This window comes from Gallus gallus, chromosome 5 (genome assembly GCF_016699485.2).
Source record: "Gallus gallus isolate bGalGal1 chromosome 5, bGalGal1.mat.broiler.GRCg7b, whole genome shotgun sequence".
Taxonomy (NCBI): Eukaryota; Metazoa; Chordata; class Aves; order Galliformes; family Phasianidae; genus Gallus; species Gallus gallus.
In genome coordinates, this window is record NC_052536.1 from 35,510,337 (window position 1) to 35,526,835 (window position 16,499).

The 16,499-nt window shown below is 37.1% G+C and overlaps 1 protein-coding gene across 4 annotated transcripts in view; it reads right to left on the minus strand.

Moving 5' to 3' along the window:
• Positions 1–16,499, minus strand: part of BAZ1A (bromodomain adjacent to zinc finger domain 1A) — a 54,186-nt gene that overhangs the window by 27,489 nt on the left and 10,198 nt on the right. For all 4 annotated transcript variants that reach the window (XM_040701948.2, XM_015287651.4, XM_015287650.4 and 1 more), the window contains 7 exons: positions 8,964–9,107; positions 5,760–5,861; positions 4,416–4,503; positions 3,288–3,422; positions 2,631–2,733; positions 1,117–1,283; positions 368–463 (listed from right to left, as the gene is read on the minus strand). In XM_040701948.2, coding sequence (XP_040557882.1) covers positions 368–463; positions 1,117–1,283; positions 2,631–2,733; positions 3,288–3,422; positions 4,416–4,503; positions 5,760–5,861; positions 8,964–9,107 — 835 coding nt within the window. The remainder of the gene's footprint in view (positions 1–367; positions 464–1,116; positions 1,284–2,630; positions 2,734–3,287; positions 3,423–4,415; positions 4,504–5,759; positions 5,862–8,963; positions 9,108–16,499) is intronic.

Sequence of the window (16,499 nt, forward strand, 5' to 3'; positions counted from 1 at the left end):
CCAGAAAGATGCTGAGTTTAAAACAAGAACGTGCCTCAAGGAGCCACAAACTAATACCCTCTCTACCTTTGGCATCCAAAAAACATTGTTTCTTCATTATGTAAATCTTTTAAGTAACTCAGGCTTACAGTAGGTGAACTCATGTTGCACATGTAACGGAGTCAGGCTTACTCAATACCCTCCACTCAGTAAGATAATTACTTAAAAATACAACTATTCCACAGTAACACTCAGGCTTATTTCATAGGCTATTCTATGTAGAATCACCACTGGGAAATGCATGACCGCAGCTACCTCTGTGCTAGGGTCCCTAGGACAGACTCCCTATGAAATACAAGCTTGTGATATATTCCAAATTCAATCCTACCTTAAGATCATCACACTCCATATCTTCTCTAGGCTTACTCCACTGTTTCAGGTATTCCACATATTTCCTTTTTTCCTCACGCAGCTTCTCTCTTTCCTAAAGAAAATCAGAATTGTATTAGAGATACAGTCAGATCATTCATTACAAGTTTACTCACAGTGAGGAAGGGGGGGGGGGGGGGGGGGGGGGGGGGGGAAATCAGACCATTTCAACAGAATGAAATAATCTATTTTTTATCTTACAGAGTGTATTAGCAAAAATGAGAGTGAACTTCAGTAATGCTTTCTTGGATTAGACTTTTTTCTTTGTTTTTAAATGGAGGTCAGACAAAGAGAGAAATCTAAAATAAAAGCATTCATGAAAGTTGCCATAAAAAAAAACTTCAAAATAGGTACTGGATATGGCTGTAATAGAATTTAGTGGCATAAATCATTTCACCCCATGTAAAGTGACAAAGTTTCTTGGTTTTTTGTTTTTTTTTAACCAATTTTCATCCAAAGATAAACTACAAGGAAATCTCCATCCAGTACCAAGAACAAAATATACATTTTTGTGAATTAAGGATATGAAATAAAGAAAGATATCTAGAAATGCAGTTCCCTATTATGCCTTACGGATATCTATTCTTCTAAGGTGCATTTCCAAGAACTAAGAACAGTTAATGGAAAATAAAGACGCAGGTAGCAAACAAACCAAATAAGCTAGATAGCCTGTTCCTATATAAAACACATATTCTGCAAATACATTACTTTTTCCTTTTCTATTTTGAGTCTCTCTTTCTCTTCTTTCCTCTTCATCCTTTCCTCTTCCACAATCTTCTTTAGTTCTTCTTTCTTTTTTTCCTTATCTTCTTTCTCTCTTTTTCTGGCTTCTAAAGCATTTGCCTTCTCTCGTTTCAATCTAGCTTTTTCAAAAGCTATATAGGAGGGGGAAAAAAAGAATTTTTGCTTTCACAAAAAGTTAAATAAAATTAACTGTGTTTAAATAGATTGATCTTTTTTATAATTAACATATGAAAAAGATATTGTCTTGAAGACTGAATTGTTTCTATGCCAACCAGAAATTCAATCACTTGAAAGTTCTTTGGAGAACCAGAATTTTGGGGCTTACGTATTATACGTGTTTTTTGTTGGTTGTAATAAAGTTGCATTTCTCTGCTCTTAATGAGTATGCAGACATTTATTACTTTTTTTCCCCTATCAAAAAAACCAAAAGATGACGACTGATTCCAAATGCATAGACTTACAGCAGCTTAATAAAAGAATGTCACAAGCAGCAATGGCATATGCACATGAAATATCTGTTTTAGTAAAATCCTTTAAAGAAGTTATTTTTCAATATTTAAAGCAATTATTGCTGGAAAGTCAATTCATCTGAAATCCAGTTATCACTTCAGTGGTTTTTGTGCAAGTTTTACTTCTGTTACACACTTTAAGCTGAAAATTAATTGGTAATAAGTGTTACTGCTAGATTTCTTTGTAGCTGTATGCAGAGTAACAGCAGGACACACGCTTCCACTTTCAGCAGACAGACAATATCTGTCAACTGCCACACAAATTAACAAATAAAAGGGATCAATGAGATTACAATTTTAATTGAATAAGCAAGAAGGCTAGAATCACAAGTGAATGACATGAAAAAAAAAATCAGACCCTCATTTTTAATACAAAGTGCTTAACAATGGAAAGTTTTGTTTTTAAATAAACTTGTGAAATTCTGAAAAAGGGCTAGATCATTTTCTCAGCTATGTATCAGACATGCCAGTGATGACTCCCATCCAGAAAAATAAAAGCAGTGACACTTATTATCAACAGCCTTCTATGCACCAAGAAGGCTGATTTTCCAACGTTCTTGGAATTTTGCTACCATTTCACCTAAGTACTACTATAGCACCTCTTTTTAAGAGGCTTCATGAATGTTACTAATTACTATTTCAATTAAATATAATTTACAGGGAAATATGTTTAGCTTAATATTAACTGCATTAACACAGAGCACTTTCAAAATCTAAACTTCTGCAAAAAATTTTCACCACTCTAAGAGACCAATGTAGTTGGACTGCAAGCCTCATACGTACCCACAGTTTAGTGAAATAAATAAATGTCAGGAAACAACAATTCTAACCACTGAAGTGATATTCTGGAATTGAACAAACTCTCGTTACATTTTCCCCTTGAAACATACAACCCCAAAAACACTCTAATTATGGCCAGTTCTCAAACCTGCAAGAACAGGTTCTACTAGTCACAAGACTTCAACTTACCCATGGCCTGCATATCTTCTTTTTGCTTCTGAAATCTAGTCTTTTCCTTTGCTACTTTACTTCTGTTCCCTTGGGTATTCTGCTTAGCAGTAATATTGTCCTCCTGAAAGAGAATTGGGGGGTGGGAGGGATTGAAAGAAAGAACATAACATCAGCAGTGAAATGATTTGCAACAGATATTGTCATTTTTCCAACCGTCCTCCGAAACAACCAAAATGGCCTGTAACAGTTTCTCAAACACACTGACTATTCAGAGATTCTGCCCACTAGTTAAGTTCTTCCAGACTCCTTTTTAAATAAACAAGCTTAGAGCACTAAACTTTTGCTGTGTTTAAATACAGGTAACTGACGTAACTGCATCTGAGAGTAGGAATTCAAGATTCTTTAGATTATTTATTAACCATTTCCAGAAAAACATATGACTTAACATACTGAAAAGTAGGATCTTGCTGGGATTATAGAAATAAAGACGAAAAGATAAGCTGATAAAAGAGATTAAACCTTGTATTTAAATATAAACAACCTATTGCAATAGTGATTACATAATGTTTCCCAAGTCATCCCCAAAGAAAATAAAACTAACAAAAAACCAGCATCAACCTCATATTCCAACTGCTCTGGGAGTTCACAGGAGTTAAAAATGTAGTCATTACTTACATGACTAATAGATGCCCTCTTTGGAGGTCTCCCTCGTCGTCTGCTTGCAGGACTGAAGACAAATGTGGGTGGGTCGTCAGGAAAAAAGTAGGAGTAATTTTGTTCTGCTAGATTATATTTTGCAATTGATGTTGCCTTAGTGAGAAACATGAAAACATATTCAATGTGAGACTCCTACCTTCTCATAAACATATGTAAATTAACAAATCATTCCCTCAGAAGGACTGTAAATACAGAGTCATAATTGGTTAGCTTATTGTAAGAAATAAAACTCCACTAAGCTATTAATGCAGAGTTAATCCAGCAGGAAGATAACTTATGCAGTACACATCTGAAGACATAATTTGGCCTCATATGGTAATACTTAGGCATTTTTCAGGAAATAGAGCAGGACACAGGATTTCCAGCAACTTACCAGAATTTGTTCAGAATCATTTTTGACAGAGAAAGTTGGGAAACATTTAAATATAGTATAGAATTACATGATTCTTAGTAAATTAGAGGAGGAAAGAAAATTGGCTTGTCAAAGTTTCAAGTCTGCCTTCCCAACCTGGTGAGGTCAGACATCCACTCTTACCATTTTATTATATTTTATTATATTTATTATATATTTATTATTATTGATACTGCTGAAGAGACAAAGGAGATACTCCAAAGATCCCTCCTACACCCCTTTCAGCTCTGTTTTCCTATACTTCCATTTCTTTAAGAGACTGATGTTAAAGTTTCAAATTCATTTAGAAAATTAGTTGCTTTTATTAATTTTCCACAACAGTCAGAGGTATGACTCCCACTGAGGCTCTCATCTATCAAAGCTTTCCTATACGGGATGAGGAGTTACATCACTGTACGAGGATTCCTCTCAACACACACAAAATGCAAAATGTAATAAAACTACCAATGCTCCTTTTTAAAAGTAACGTGAAGAAGGATTTCAGATTCCAGGCTGTAATATGAAGTGAAGAATAAAGAGTCCACTCAAATAATAATCCAATATACCACGCTTATAAAAGAATAAAGTTGATGTTGTTGAAAAACAAGCTCTGAGTAATGGCAGAAAAGTACAAAAAAGGAGAAAAGATTGAATAAGATCAATATTCTATTAAACAAACTTTTTTTTTTTTTTACCTTAGTTTTAATGACTCCATCATGTGGTTCACAGTGTTGCTTCAGAAAAAGTTTAAGTCTATCACGAGAAAATAGATGTTTCCTCCGGCTGTATTAGGAAATAAAGGTGGTATTATCAACTAATATACTTTAATTATTGTTTAAATGCAGCTGACAATGTGTGTAAAAACACATGCAGCAGATCACATGATTAAGCTTTTTGCCGTCTTCTTAATTATAAACTACATTTAATATTCGTGCATCTTTATGCATAAGTGCACATTTCTGTGCAACTGTAATTTCTGCTTTGAAAATCCTGTTATGTCCTCTACTGCACATACACACAACTCCACAGACTATTTATCTTCACTTAAGTCTTTCACAAACATATCATTCTGTCACAGTGGCATTTAAAATATCCAAATAAAAGGAAAATCCCACTGCTTTAGGAGAGTGAAAAACAAACTAAAATAGAGGCAGCGCTAAAGGAGTATCTCTCAAACACGGAGGTAAGGCATCAAAGTCTCAGGCCAACAAGTATGAGAGTGTGAGGGGGTGAATTCTCCCACTGTTTTGTCAAGCCATCTGACTCCTTGCTATGGGATAGTGTGCACTCTAAATCTTCCCAGCATTCCAGGGAATTTGCACTACTTCATGGAAAAGAAAAGAAAGAAACTAGGAGCTACTGAGTTATAGAAAACATCTAGCTGGAATAGCTTTATGGTACTTGCGGGTAAGTAAATGCTTAAGCAAATGGAAAAATATGGTGTAATTAGCCCTGGTTTAAGTAATCATCCAAGAGACTTGCCTATTATTATTGCCACGTGAGTAATTTATAAGAAGAACTAATCACAGTTCATGCTGGAACAGCGTCTTGAAATCACTGGAACTTTTTTCCCAGAGTATCCAGGTTAGAGAGGTTTAAAAGTCCATCCACAACACTTAGAGAAAATCTTGACAACTTTCTGTTTTGTAATAGTAAAGCAGTCAGATTACGACTGCTACAACAAAAAGATTTCACAGTGTGAATAGGCCAGAAATATAACAGAATAGAGTTCTCAAACATTTTTCACCAACCTCAGCCAGAGCAGTAGGTACAGGTACTATTAGTAATAGCAGGTCTCATTTGTGCGCCAGTGAAAACACAGATTTGAATGGATGGTTTATGCATTAGAATTATTAAAGCTTGGAATTACTAATACACAGACCTTGTGAAACAGCTGCTTGCTCCAGTGCCTCTAGTTAATAGTTCTAACTTACTACCATAAAATGCCACTTTATATTAAAAGCATCTTTACAGTCACTGATACAACCGACACACAGTTGTTGTAAAGTACAAGTTTAACTTTCATATACTAATTTTACCTTAGCTGAGATGCTTTAACAATAACAGATTCATACAGTTCTTTTTTAACAGGTTGGACCTTGTATTTGAACAAAGAAGGATCAATTATGGCTTTCTTCTTCCTAAAAAAGGTTAAGAAATAGTTAATGGCCATCACAAAATACCAGTCTAGATGCTTTGTTTGTATACATATACAGGAGAACTCTTCAGAATCCCCAACCAGACTTAGTCTATAACTTCCATCAGTACCCAATTAGACCTATTCACTTCTGCCAGCTTTTCCACTACTACTTGTTTTAAACTTGCACTAAAGCCAGTAACATTGCTTGGAACAGGAAAAGAGACATGGTGGAGATGCTGATATTCTTGTGGCAAAGGAAGGGAACAAACAGGGACACAAGCACTGATATACTCCCAGTCTTCAGAAAATGATCCTTCTTAATATTCTCAGTATCTGCAGTAGGCACAGGATGAAGGAATTCAAAAGTGAGACTTACAAAGTATTTTAAAAGATTACAGACAGTCATAGAGATAGAATCATATCTTGAAGTTAACTAAAGGATACATGAAAATATTGTGCTGACACTGCAAAACAGAGACTGAGTGCTAATATTATACCAAAAGTACAGATTCTCCACTCCATTACTGCCTGTAACAGAAAGCAGGATGTAAAGAATAACCAAGTGGTTAACTCTTGCACCATTAACTTTTACTTTTTTGTTTGAATAAGTCTTTTTCTCTCCTTCAGTGGATCATACATAGGACCCCCAACCTAACTTCCAAACACACTGAGCCTTTCCAGCTTAGTTACTGAGTTTCCAAAAATTATCCTAAGAAATGAACACATTCCTGGAATCCTCATTTGTAAACCCTGATTTAAAGTCTCATTATTGCTTATTGCAGAAGAGGAAGAAGTAGTCATTCAGTACACACAGAAAACTTTAAATAATAACTGTCCAGTTATTTTAGCATAGAAATTGCAACATTAACTTTTGTTGTATTTTACCAAGTCTTATAGGATACATACAGAAATTAATAAAGGCTAGATCCACTCCACAGGACAAACACCCAACAGAAAGTCATCACAGGACAGCACAGATGGACCACAGGAAAATAGTCAGTCCAAAATTATGTGAATGAAGAGACACCAGCTGAGACTGTTCTGGTCTTTACCAGTCATTACCTGGTTCTGTTCTGGTCATTACCACAGAATGCAACAAAAATAGCCACTTTTTTTTTTTCTTTCCAGAATACTTGGCTATTTCTGCCCCAAGCAAACGGTCAGAGAAAGGTTGAGATCTCTAATGACATCTATTTTCAGTTAAGATTCTCTAGCCTTACAGGTTCTTTAGGAAAAATATTTGCAGATGGCCCATCAATCTGTGCTGTGTGCTCCACCCCCCCTCCCAAACACATCCAGCATCTGCTGTACCATTGTTTAGGGGCACTGCAGCTTTGCCTGAAAGGTGGCTCGAAAACCTGGACACTTATCTGCACACAGAGGCAGAACACACCAGCTTAACACCAGTCCCAAGGCTATTAACATCCATACCCTCCACAAACAGCAAAATATAGTCTCTAAAGGATTAGACGTGTAAAACTAAGTCATCCGTAAAGGCATACAGAATGTTAGATACTAAGATAGAGAATTTGATAATGCTGCTTTATTTTGAAGTAGATTTTGCAAATGATACTTGCAGGTTATATGCAAACTTGGAAAATAGAGTGCTACCACGTTTGTTATAAAAATTCTACACGAGGTTATGATGTGGAATACTGACAACAAAAATCACAGAACTATCACAAAAGACTAGCTCAAAACTTTCAGCAGGCATTTTAAAGCCATAAGAGGTTTACAGTTTGAGTTCGTTTGACAGATTCGTTCAGTTTTGGGTTTGTTTTTTTTAAGTATACCACAAAACACTGCTTCAAAATGTACTCATATTTTCTTACAACACTTCTCTTGCTAACAGAAAGAAATTATTTTGGTAATGTAGAGAGGAAAAATAAGTAATCAGCTAAAGAGAACCAAAGACTGAGAGTCTAAGACGGTCTTATTGCCAGCCGTGTGCGTGTTTGCACTACTCCAAGAACAACCTCCTTCCAAATTCCACATGCCTCGGGGAAACACAAAATGCATTCATTTTCTCAAAGATGTAGGACTTCTTCACAAAGAACTTGGATGCTACCTTCAAAGGATAGCAGATAATTTAAAAGACAATAATAATCCTACACTATTCTCGGCCAAGCGAGAAGCTCCACCTTAGTTATTCAAGAAACATCAGGTCATGGAAATCTTAATGCAGCAATCAGTAACATTAACTTCTGCATCCATGTGATATCTCCAAGTCAGCTGTGCACGTAGAGCCTGTAAGTTGTTAGATGCTAGACTGGGACCTATTTCAAACATTCTTCCTCCATCAACACTGTGCTTTTTGTAAGAAATCTCATTGTTGTGCTAGAATAAGCAGCACATGCACATGTAAACACTATTACAAGCTGGTAAAGAGACAATCCAAATTTAACACCCCATCATACACCAGAAATTCTCTATTTCAGAGTTATTAAGCCACTGCAGCATATATATAATTCCTTAATACAAGACATGCTGATTTACTGCACCTAAATCATAATCAAATCCATGAAATACAGTGGTATAATATTTACACACTCACGGTGAAGAAAGCTTTGCAAATATTTATATTTTGGACAACCACATTAAAACTACGTAAAGACTCTTCACAGACTTCCAGTAAGATCACATGTTTTCATCGTACGGCAGTCTCAGCTCTGAGGCCCATTATGAAATATCTGGGGATAAAGTAATGCAAGCAAGCTAAGTAGCACCATACTGTAGGACTGCAGAATGGAAATGCATTTTCTAGAATATAGCAGCACAGGTTCTGTAGAGAGGACTAGTGACAGGCACACAAGGCTCCTCCACTATCTTTCAACACAAACACTGTCATTCCAAAGAGATTAACAGCACGTATTCTGTAGGTGCTCAGATTCTCATCACACACAGTTCCCTAGCTGATTATACATAGTGTAACTAGCATGACAGTGTAAGGCACCTGCGAACATTCATCTTGTCGCCTCCACGCTGGCAGAATACTCACAATCCATACAAATTGAATAATTTGTTTCAATCAGACCCTGTCATGTTTATTTTAGTCTCATTTCCACCCAACCTAAATGCCTTATCCTGTAGAAGTATCATTTACCCATTTTGTGCAGAACTACTGTGCGTTTCTGAATCGTCACTATCACTGATGACAATGGTTTCTCCATCAGCACTGCTGACGTGGCCATTTGCCATTCCGTTGTGATGTGCTGGAGGAATGACTTCCAAAATCTGACATTGCAACCTGAAATAAAGCATAGACATTTATTGCTGTTAAAGTCTTTCTCTAATGCAGAAAGTATCAGCTGTCATTTTAAGAACACTCACGTAACAACATTATGTCGTCTGCAGGATAAGTAAACACCTAAAAGCCTTGCACTGAAATACTAAGTAAAACATTCATTTCACAAAATGAATAAACTGATTTGCTTACACAGCACCAGCTTCACTGATCAGAACAACTTTCAAGTCACTGGCAGAATTAGTTTCAATGTTAAGTTTACTCAAGTAAACTTAAAGTTTGAAAAAAATACTGAAAGTTAACAATGTGCTGCTTGAAAACAGTCCAAACAAATGTGTTATGTTTATTTTCAGAATAATCTAAGGAAAGCAAGATTTTCAGATTCCAAAGTATTATTATTATTATTTTTTTTTTACTTAAAGAGATCATTTTCTACCGTTGTTCATGACCTAAATAAACAAGGCTGAAATGATCATTATGCATCTAATCTTAATAATGGCCCATTTATCTGCTGACACATATTAAGGCTCCATCTGGCATGCACACAATTGACAAAACAAGTCTATCCCTTTATAACTAGCATCCTGAATGCTAGTTACAAAGAAGACAATCAATTACATATCAAAAACTACAATTTATGTACGCTTAACACTGGATAACTATCACAGCTGATTCTTAACTGCTAAATTTCACCCTTTCCTGGAATTCCCTGGTTCACATTTTGTACTTTAATCTCCTAAAGCCCTGTCTGCTTCATGAAAATTAACTATCACAGTCAATGGATGCTGTCATGTACTACCATTAAAAGCCCAAAGGGGTGGGGGGAGGAAGAAAACAATGATTCTCTTCTTCTAGGCACCAAACACTACCAGTTGAAATGAGTATGACAGAAAATATATGAAGCACAGGCCTTGAATTAGCCTGGCATTATGCCTAAATTAAAAAACAAACAAACTAAGCTAAACTGAAAAGAAAAAAGTCTGTGACAGCCAAATTTGAAGTGTTCCTTATCCAAACTGAACTAAATACTGGCAAAAAAAAAAACAATATCCAAATATTTCTTCAAACAATCACCTCTTTCTGAAAGTGAGCACGATATAAAAACCCTGCATGCAGGAGGAGGGGGCACGGAATAGCAACAGAAAAGAAAAAAAACACAACTGAGGGGCATAGCACTGAAAAATCCCTGTGAGTTAAGCCAGGAGCTGCAAAGCAGTCAGTGCCTGCAGCTGTCCTCACCACACCTCTCTCCAACGGGGGGCAAGCTCCAACTCGCTCCACAGGGCACATTACCAAAATAAATAAATAAATAAAATCTATTAACATCCTCATGTATTCCTAGAGTAAAGAGGACAATCAATATGCTTAATTATCCATGGGGACACCAGAGCTGTCTTCATGTAGAGCCAGCTTGAGTCCACTAGACTTATTAACCCCAGGCACACTGCCATTCAAACGCAGCTGGCCCCGTTTCCACAGCTAGCTAGTTTGGGTCTGGAAGGCACGTTTTCCTGATGAGCAGAGCTCAAGTTAATTAACTGTGCAAATCTAAGCAGACTCCGTGTAAAGAACCAAGAGCACCCGACTTCGTAACAGGGACAGATCCTAGTGGCTGTTCACAGCCTCAGCCCAGGTCCAAGGGGGCTTATTAAGGCCTGGCCCAGCACCAGCTCAATCCTGAGAGAAGCCAAGTACGTCAAATACCCCGCTGCTGCAGGATCTTGCTTTTCCAGTATTCAAAATATCGTAGGCTCCCACTTCATGTTAATAATATGGAGATGACTGGATGGTAGGATATGCATTATCTGGCTGTTTGTTTTTTTCTAATACAAAACAATTACCAGTTTTAATAAAAAAAACCTATTAGAACTTCTTTCCACGTTACTAAATGTATATCCTAGAGAGTTCCACTCAATCTAATAGCGTTTAAATGGATTTCCAGTGGAAAATAAACAAAAGCATCAATGAACGCTGATGGACAGGACTACTGACGCTTGTCTAAACCATTTAGCTGAAGGACCACTAGAGGGAGCGCATACACACTGAATTTGTAATCTCAGTACAACAGCCACATGAAAGCTAAATCGCAACCTACCCTACCCAGTGCCACGAGAGGACAAAGAATCTGAAACATAAACGAATCGATCCTCCTGGACAAAGGAGAATGAATATTTAGCCACTAAGTATCTTACCAACACCTAATTTACCTGCTCATGCACTCCAATTTCACATCGCCTTTTCTAAGTGCAGAAATTATATATTCCAGACACTTAATTCATTAAGTAGCAAAATCCTCAATAAGCTGCTTTTCATTATTATTGCTATTCTTAAGCATGAAGAATGACTAGTGGAATAAGCAAACACAAAAAGCAAATGATTCTGCATCCTCTATACCTTCACTCAAACCATTACCTGAAACTTTTAGGAAAGGAACCAAGTGAAACACACTGCACCTGGCTCAGTAACAGCCATTACGTTTCATTGCTTATAATAGACAAGGAGATTAAAGAAAGTGATGCAATCATTCCTTCCAGCACTAAAGAATTAATAATCTATGAATGAAGACTTCTTAGCCTTGTTACAGTCAAGCCGTGGCTAGTTTGAGCAAATTCCTTGGGCAGACACTCAGTTTTTAGTGAGAATGAAGGTCTGCTTCTTCTCCAGAAAAAAAAAAACTCCTTGAGTCCATTTTTTACAATTCTTGTTTCCCATCGTAAATCACATAGAAGAACAGAGCTAAAAGCTGAATCAAGACATCTAAATAAGGAACACTGGTTTAAATACTTGATAAAAAGGATACCTTAAAATCTTTAGGCAGCTTATGCTCAAGTCAAACCGATCAGATTAGGTCTCCTCTTACAGGAAAACATGCACCAAAAAAAAATCTTAAAAAAAAATCATAAAAATGGTGCAATTTACTTAGTTCAGCAGTCCCATTTATAAAAATTACACGATGATAACCTGTAATTCCAGCTACTGAGGCATAACAAGCTGGTAACAACTCAAGCTACCCACCATCCCACACAAGCACTTCATCTAAGACCACTCACAAATTCATCACGTTAAGAGCTTGTTATATATTCCTAAAGTTACTCCAGCGCTTCATGTTATTCAAAGTAAAAACCTTTTTCTGACTTCCAGCCTACTTTTCAACACAACCAGTTGTAACTCATTTGTTGCTACACAACAATCTTTAGATCAGTCTTCTGCTAACTCCAATATATTTGGGGAAAACAAAAAAGGGTATTACTGGGAGTGAAGACTATGGGAAAGAGTTAAAGTATCCAAATTAAGTAAAAATTGGGCACCTCAATCTAAAAAGAAAACTACATTCATATGTACACATGCACACACCTCTCTCAGTCAAGACCTTTCCTTGAAATAACAGTGAATACTGCAAAAAAAGTTTATTTTCATACTAAGTGAATCCCAAACATATTCAAAGTATTATCAGATAAACTGAGCATAACCATCACACGTCTTTACAGAAGTCTCAACAACTCTAGCTCAGAAACTGACAGCCTAGAGCTAGAAAACCTGGAAAATGGCTATCTTATCCTGCAACAGTTCTGCATACCTCTTTCTGCATTACAGGCTGTTAATAACAGCATGCAAGTCCTCTGACCTGTCACAAGAGTGGCCTTTATGCTACTGGTCTCAGAAACCAAGATCTGAGGCCCCTTCAGCTAGGCTAAACAGATGTTATGGGAAAGGTTCAAGAAGCACTTGGCCTTTAAAGACTAAATTTTCTGGAAGAAGAACTACCACCACAGTAGCCCAAGAGTTTTAAACACAAAGCGAGAGGAGGGATCACCAATTTTAAAAAAATATTATTTTTTAAATACCAGCACATATCTCAGTTTTGGGTGGCTGTTTTTTCTTTTTTTCCTCCTAATCAGCGAGAGAGATTTCCTACTGATTTCCATGAACTTCAGGTGGGGCTGGCCAACTGCACAAGTAAAAGAACACAACCAACATCAGCAACCTTTACACCTCCATGCTGTATGAACTAATTATATACATATACAGCTAGTAAGAGCTTGTTACAAAACAATTCAAGTTGAAGCATACACTCAAAGGTGCATGGCTACAAAGCTACTTAAAATTGCAAAAATATAACACAAACTCCTCTGGAGTCAAAATGTTCTGAAGTAGACCTTACGTGCCTGAGGACATACAATAGGCAAGAGATACCATACACAATACACGGTTGCTCTAGAAGCCCCACGTCTATCATTCTCTATGAAGAATAATTCTGGGCTGCACTCTGAAGATCAGTTTGGCACAACTAGCAGAAAACCCTCCCAGGAGAACGGTAAAGATGTGGCTGGCTGAAGATGTACAAAAGCAAATTGCACCTGCAGCCTTGGGGTGCTGTTCTGGAAGATGCAGAGATGATTTAACAGTTTGACATTGCCAGAAGAGGAAAATCTTCCCTTACATCCCTCCTTCCAGCCACATACCTACTGTGGTGCTTGCTTTTTGTAGCCTTGGCACTCAATATTACTTACTAATTGCCATTAAATTGAATTCAACTTACCTGCCAAAAACTAACACAATATAAGAGCTGGCTAAGTTTCTGTCCTATCAGCTATTTCAGGTGGCTCACTGAAGGATCTGAAGAGAACCAGAGCATGCAGAAGACGCAAATACCGGCCACAACCAGAGCAGAAAATTAATGAGAAGTAATTAAGGTTGCCCCTATTTGGACACCCTGAGACAATGTAATTCCTGGGGTAGCTAGGGGATCTCAGTAGCCAAACCTTCCTAACCAGTCCAGCACACAAACTCCAGAATGTTATGAGTCCGTTCCATGGAAACTATACACCTATGAAGATAGCTGGGCAAGACGCAGTACATATTTAAAACTCTCCAGCAGTCCAAGATAAGTACAAATTAGGAAAACCCCAAACAAAGGGGTTACGTTTTGAGAGTTGTATCAGCTCATCCTAGTTCTCAGCAGTCAGATACACATATAATCAAGCAGAACCTGGTTGCCAGGTCAAACAAAGAAGTCAGAAAGCTAGCTATAATCTTAGCTCTTGTAAGGATCATCTTCTCCCAACCCCACTATCAGCCAGGCACTATAATGGCAGCAACACACTCCCATGTGTCCCTGTTATGACTTAGAGAAGAAAATAGGACTCCAGTTTTTAATTGACCTAAAGCAGTGACTAATCCACTGTGAACAGTCCTGAAGCATTAGGACATCAGCTGAACAATCAGTTCAGAATCTGAATCAGTAAAGAAGTTTTGTTTCCAGACAATGTTATTCCATGGTTATCTACATTTTATACAGCTCGGCAGTGGTCAACATTAGATCATTCAGAGCACAGAAAGGATATTAACCTATATCTCAGATGAAGCAGTCTTCCTCATAGAGAACACCATCTACTCCTTCTGTACGTTGGTTTCATTTTACAAACACTGCATTCTCCTCAAGTATTCTGGTATCTTGCTTACAGATATCAGGCAAATACTGTTTTGCAGTGGTGTCATCTAGTGGTCAAATTAAACAAAATATGTATTTCCTTTTTGTATCTGCCATTTTCTATATGCTTTCTTATTTCTCATTCCCCCCCTTTCAGTAACCTAGTTCACTTTGCCAGCTGACTACTTTTTCATTACTCTCCATACTAACTGCTGGACAACAATCAGAAGTGTCTTAACATCAGTGAGGATGGGAAGGCAACACCTCATAAGCTATTTATAAATCAGCGGGAGGAAAAAATCAAAGAGCTGGTAAAGTTGTCCAACATAAAACCTCAGATCTTTTTACTGCTCAAGCCAGACTGCAATCTTACAGATTAATTAACTAATTATCACATTGCTCACTCAGTTAACCCTAATGAAGGCAGATGTTATTTCTTTTAATAGCATCCAATCTCAGAACACTGATAAATCACAACGGGTTGTTAATACATGCTAGTTTTTTTTGTTTGTTTGTTTTTTAAAAGGCATCACTGCTAAACTCAAGTTAGAAGTTCCTAACAGGTCCTGCTGTTGAGTTAATCACACTGTATTAGCTCTTATTTGGGTGTTACTCAGTCTATTCAGGCATTCATTGATGTTGTTTCAGGTAAGGCTTCCAACACCACAGATTTCAAGAATTCAGATTTCAAGATGTTGTAAAACACTTCAAGTTTTAAATACTGTAATACAACACAGGACTAAGACAGCAAGAACTGGACAGAAAACTGCAAGGTATGTCATTCTCTGCAGAAAAGACAGACTGGTACACACAGTCTTCAACTACACATCCTGAAGCATGAATATAGGAAGTGATTCCAGTGCTTCAGTAAAGTATGAGATAAAGCATTAGCTGCTTATTTGACCTCTTAAGTGATGATAGATAACATGAAATATTACTCTTGTCCTCCCCCTCAAAGTCTAGAATAATACTCTATGTCTTCAACAATAAATAGTTTTCTGTAAACAGTAATTAGACATTCTAAGTAACAGTATTTATTGACAGCTGCTCTCAATGCCTTGGCAACAGAAGTGTATACTTAATTTGAAATAAAGTTTTTAGTCTATATTATATGAGTTTCTAACTGATGTTTCAGAAAAAAATGACTGCATTTTTTATGGAAGCATGTACAGAAACATACAGAACTCTTACAGTTCTTTAACTGTCAATCTGGGCACCTCCTTTTTGACAGCATGGCATAGCTGCCACTTTGGAGGAAGGTCAGCCCGAGTTTAGCCAGAAAAGCAGAACACAAACAAACAAAGGCAGGCTAGCTATTTTTAAACTGTACATCATCTGAAAGAGTTAAAGAGCAAACAGAATTACTTCCTTGTTACTTCTACTAGACTACCATACTGCATGCATCATTTTCACAGACTGCCTGACCAAGCCATGCCACACGATTGGGGTCTTCTCTGAAAATTCTCTTTCTGGCCGATAACTACTGTTATGGCAGCAGACATACCAAAGTAACAGGAAGGACAGTAACTCCCAAACTCCCTGAGCTCCTCCTACCAGACCTCAGCAACAAAGTGGAAGCAAAAAAATTCAAAGCTGAGCAGTGCAGTGATCTGCTAAAAACCATAAGAGCACAACAGAGACATAAGACATAAAAATCACTGAGACGTGACATTCTGTAGTAACCAGAGCACAGGTACAATACAGGAACCACCAATCTCAGAAGCCTTTTGCCAAGCCTCTGGACAAAGCACTGCCATTCTTACCCTTCCAGATGACGTCTGTTCCTCACATCGCTACAGAATGCTTCTTACACTCAAGATAAAAGCACATTCATTAAGACAAAACATTAACTTTTCCAGTGTTTTTTCCCTTCTCTTCCACTTATTTCATTGAAAATATAGGAAACTGCAAAGTAATCTATCCTACAAACATACTGAATGCACAAAGTCAAGAATTATATCAAT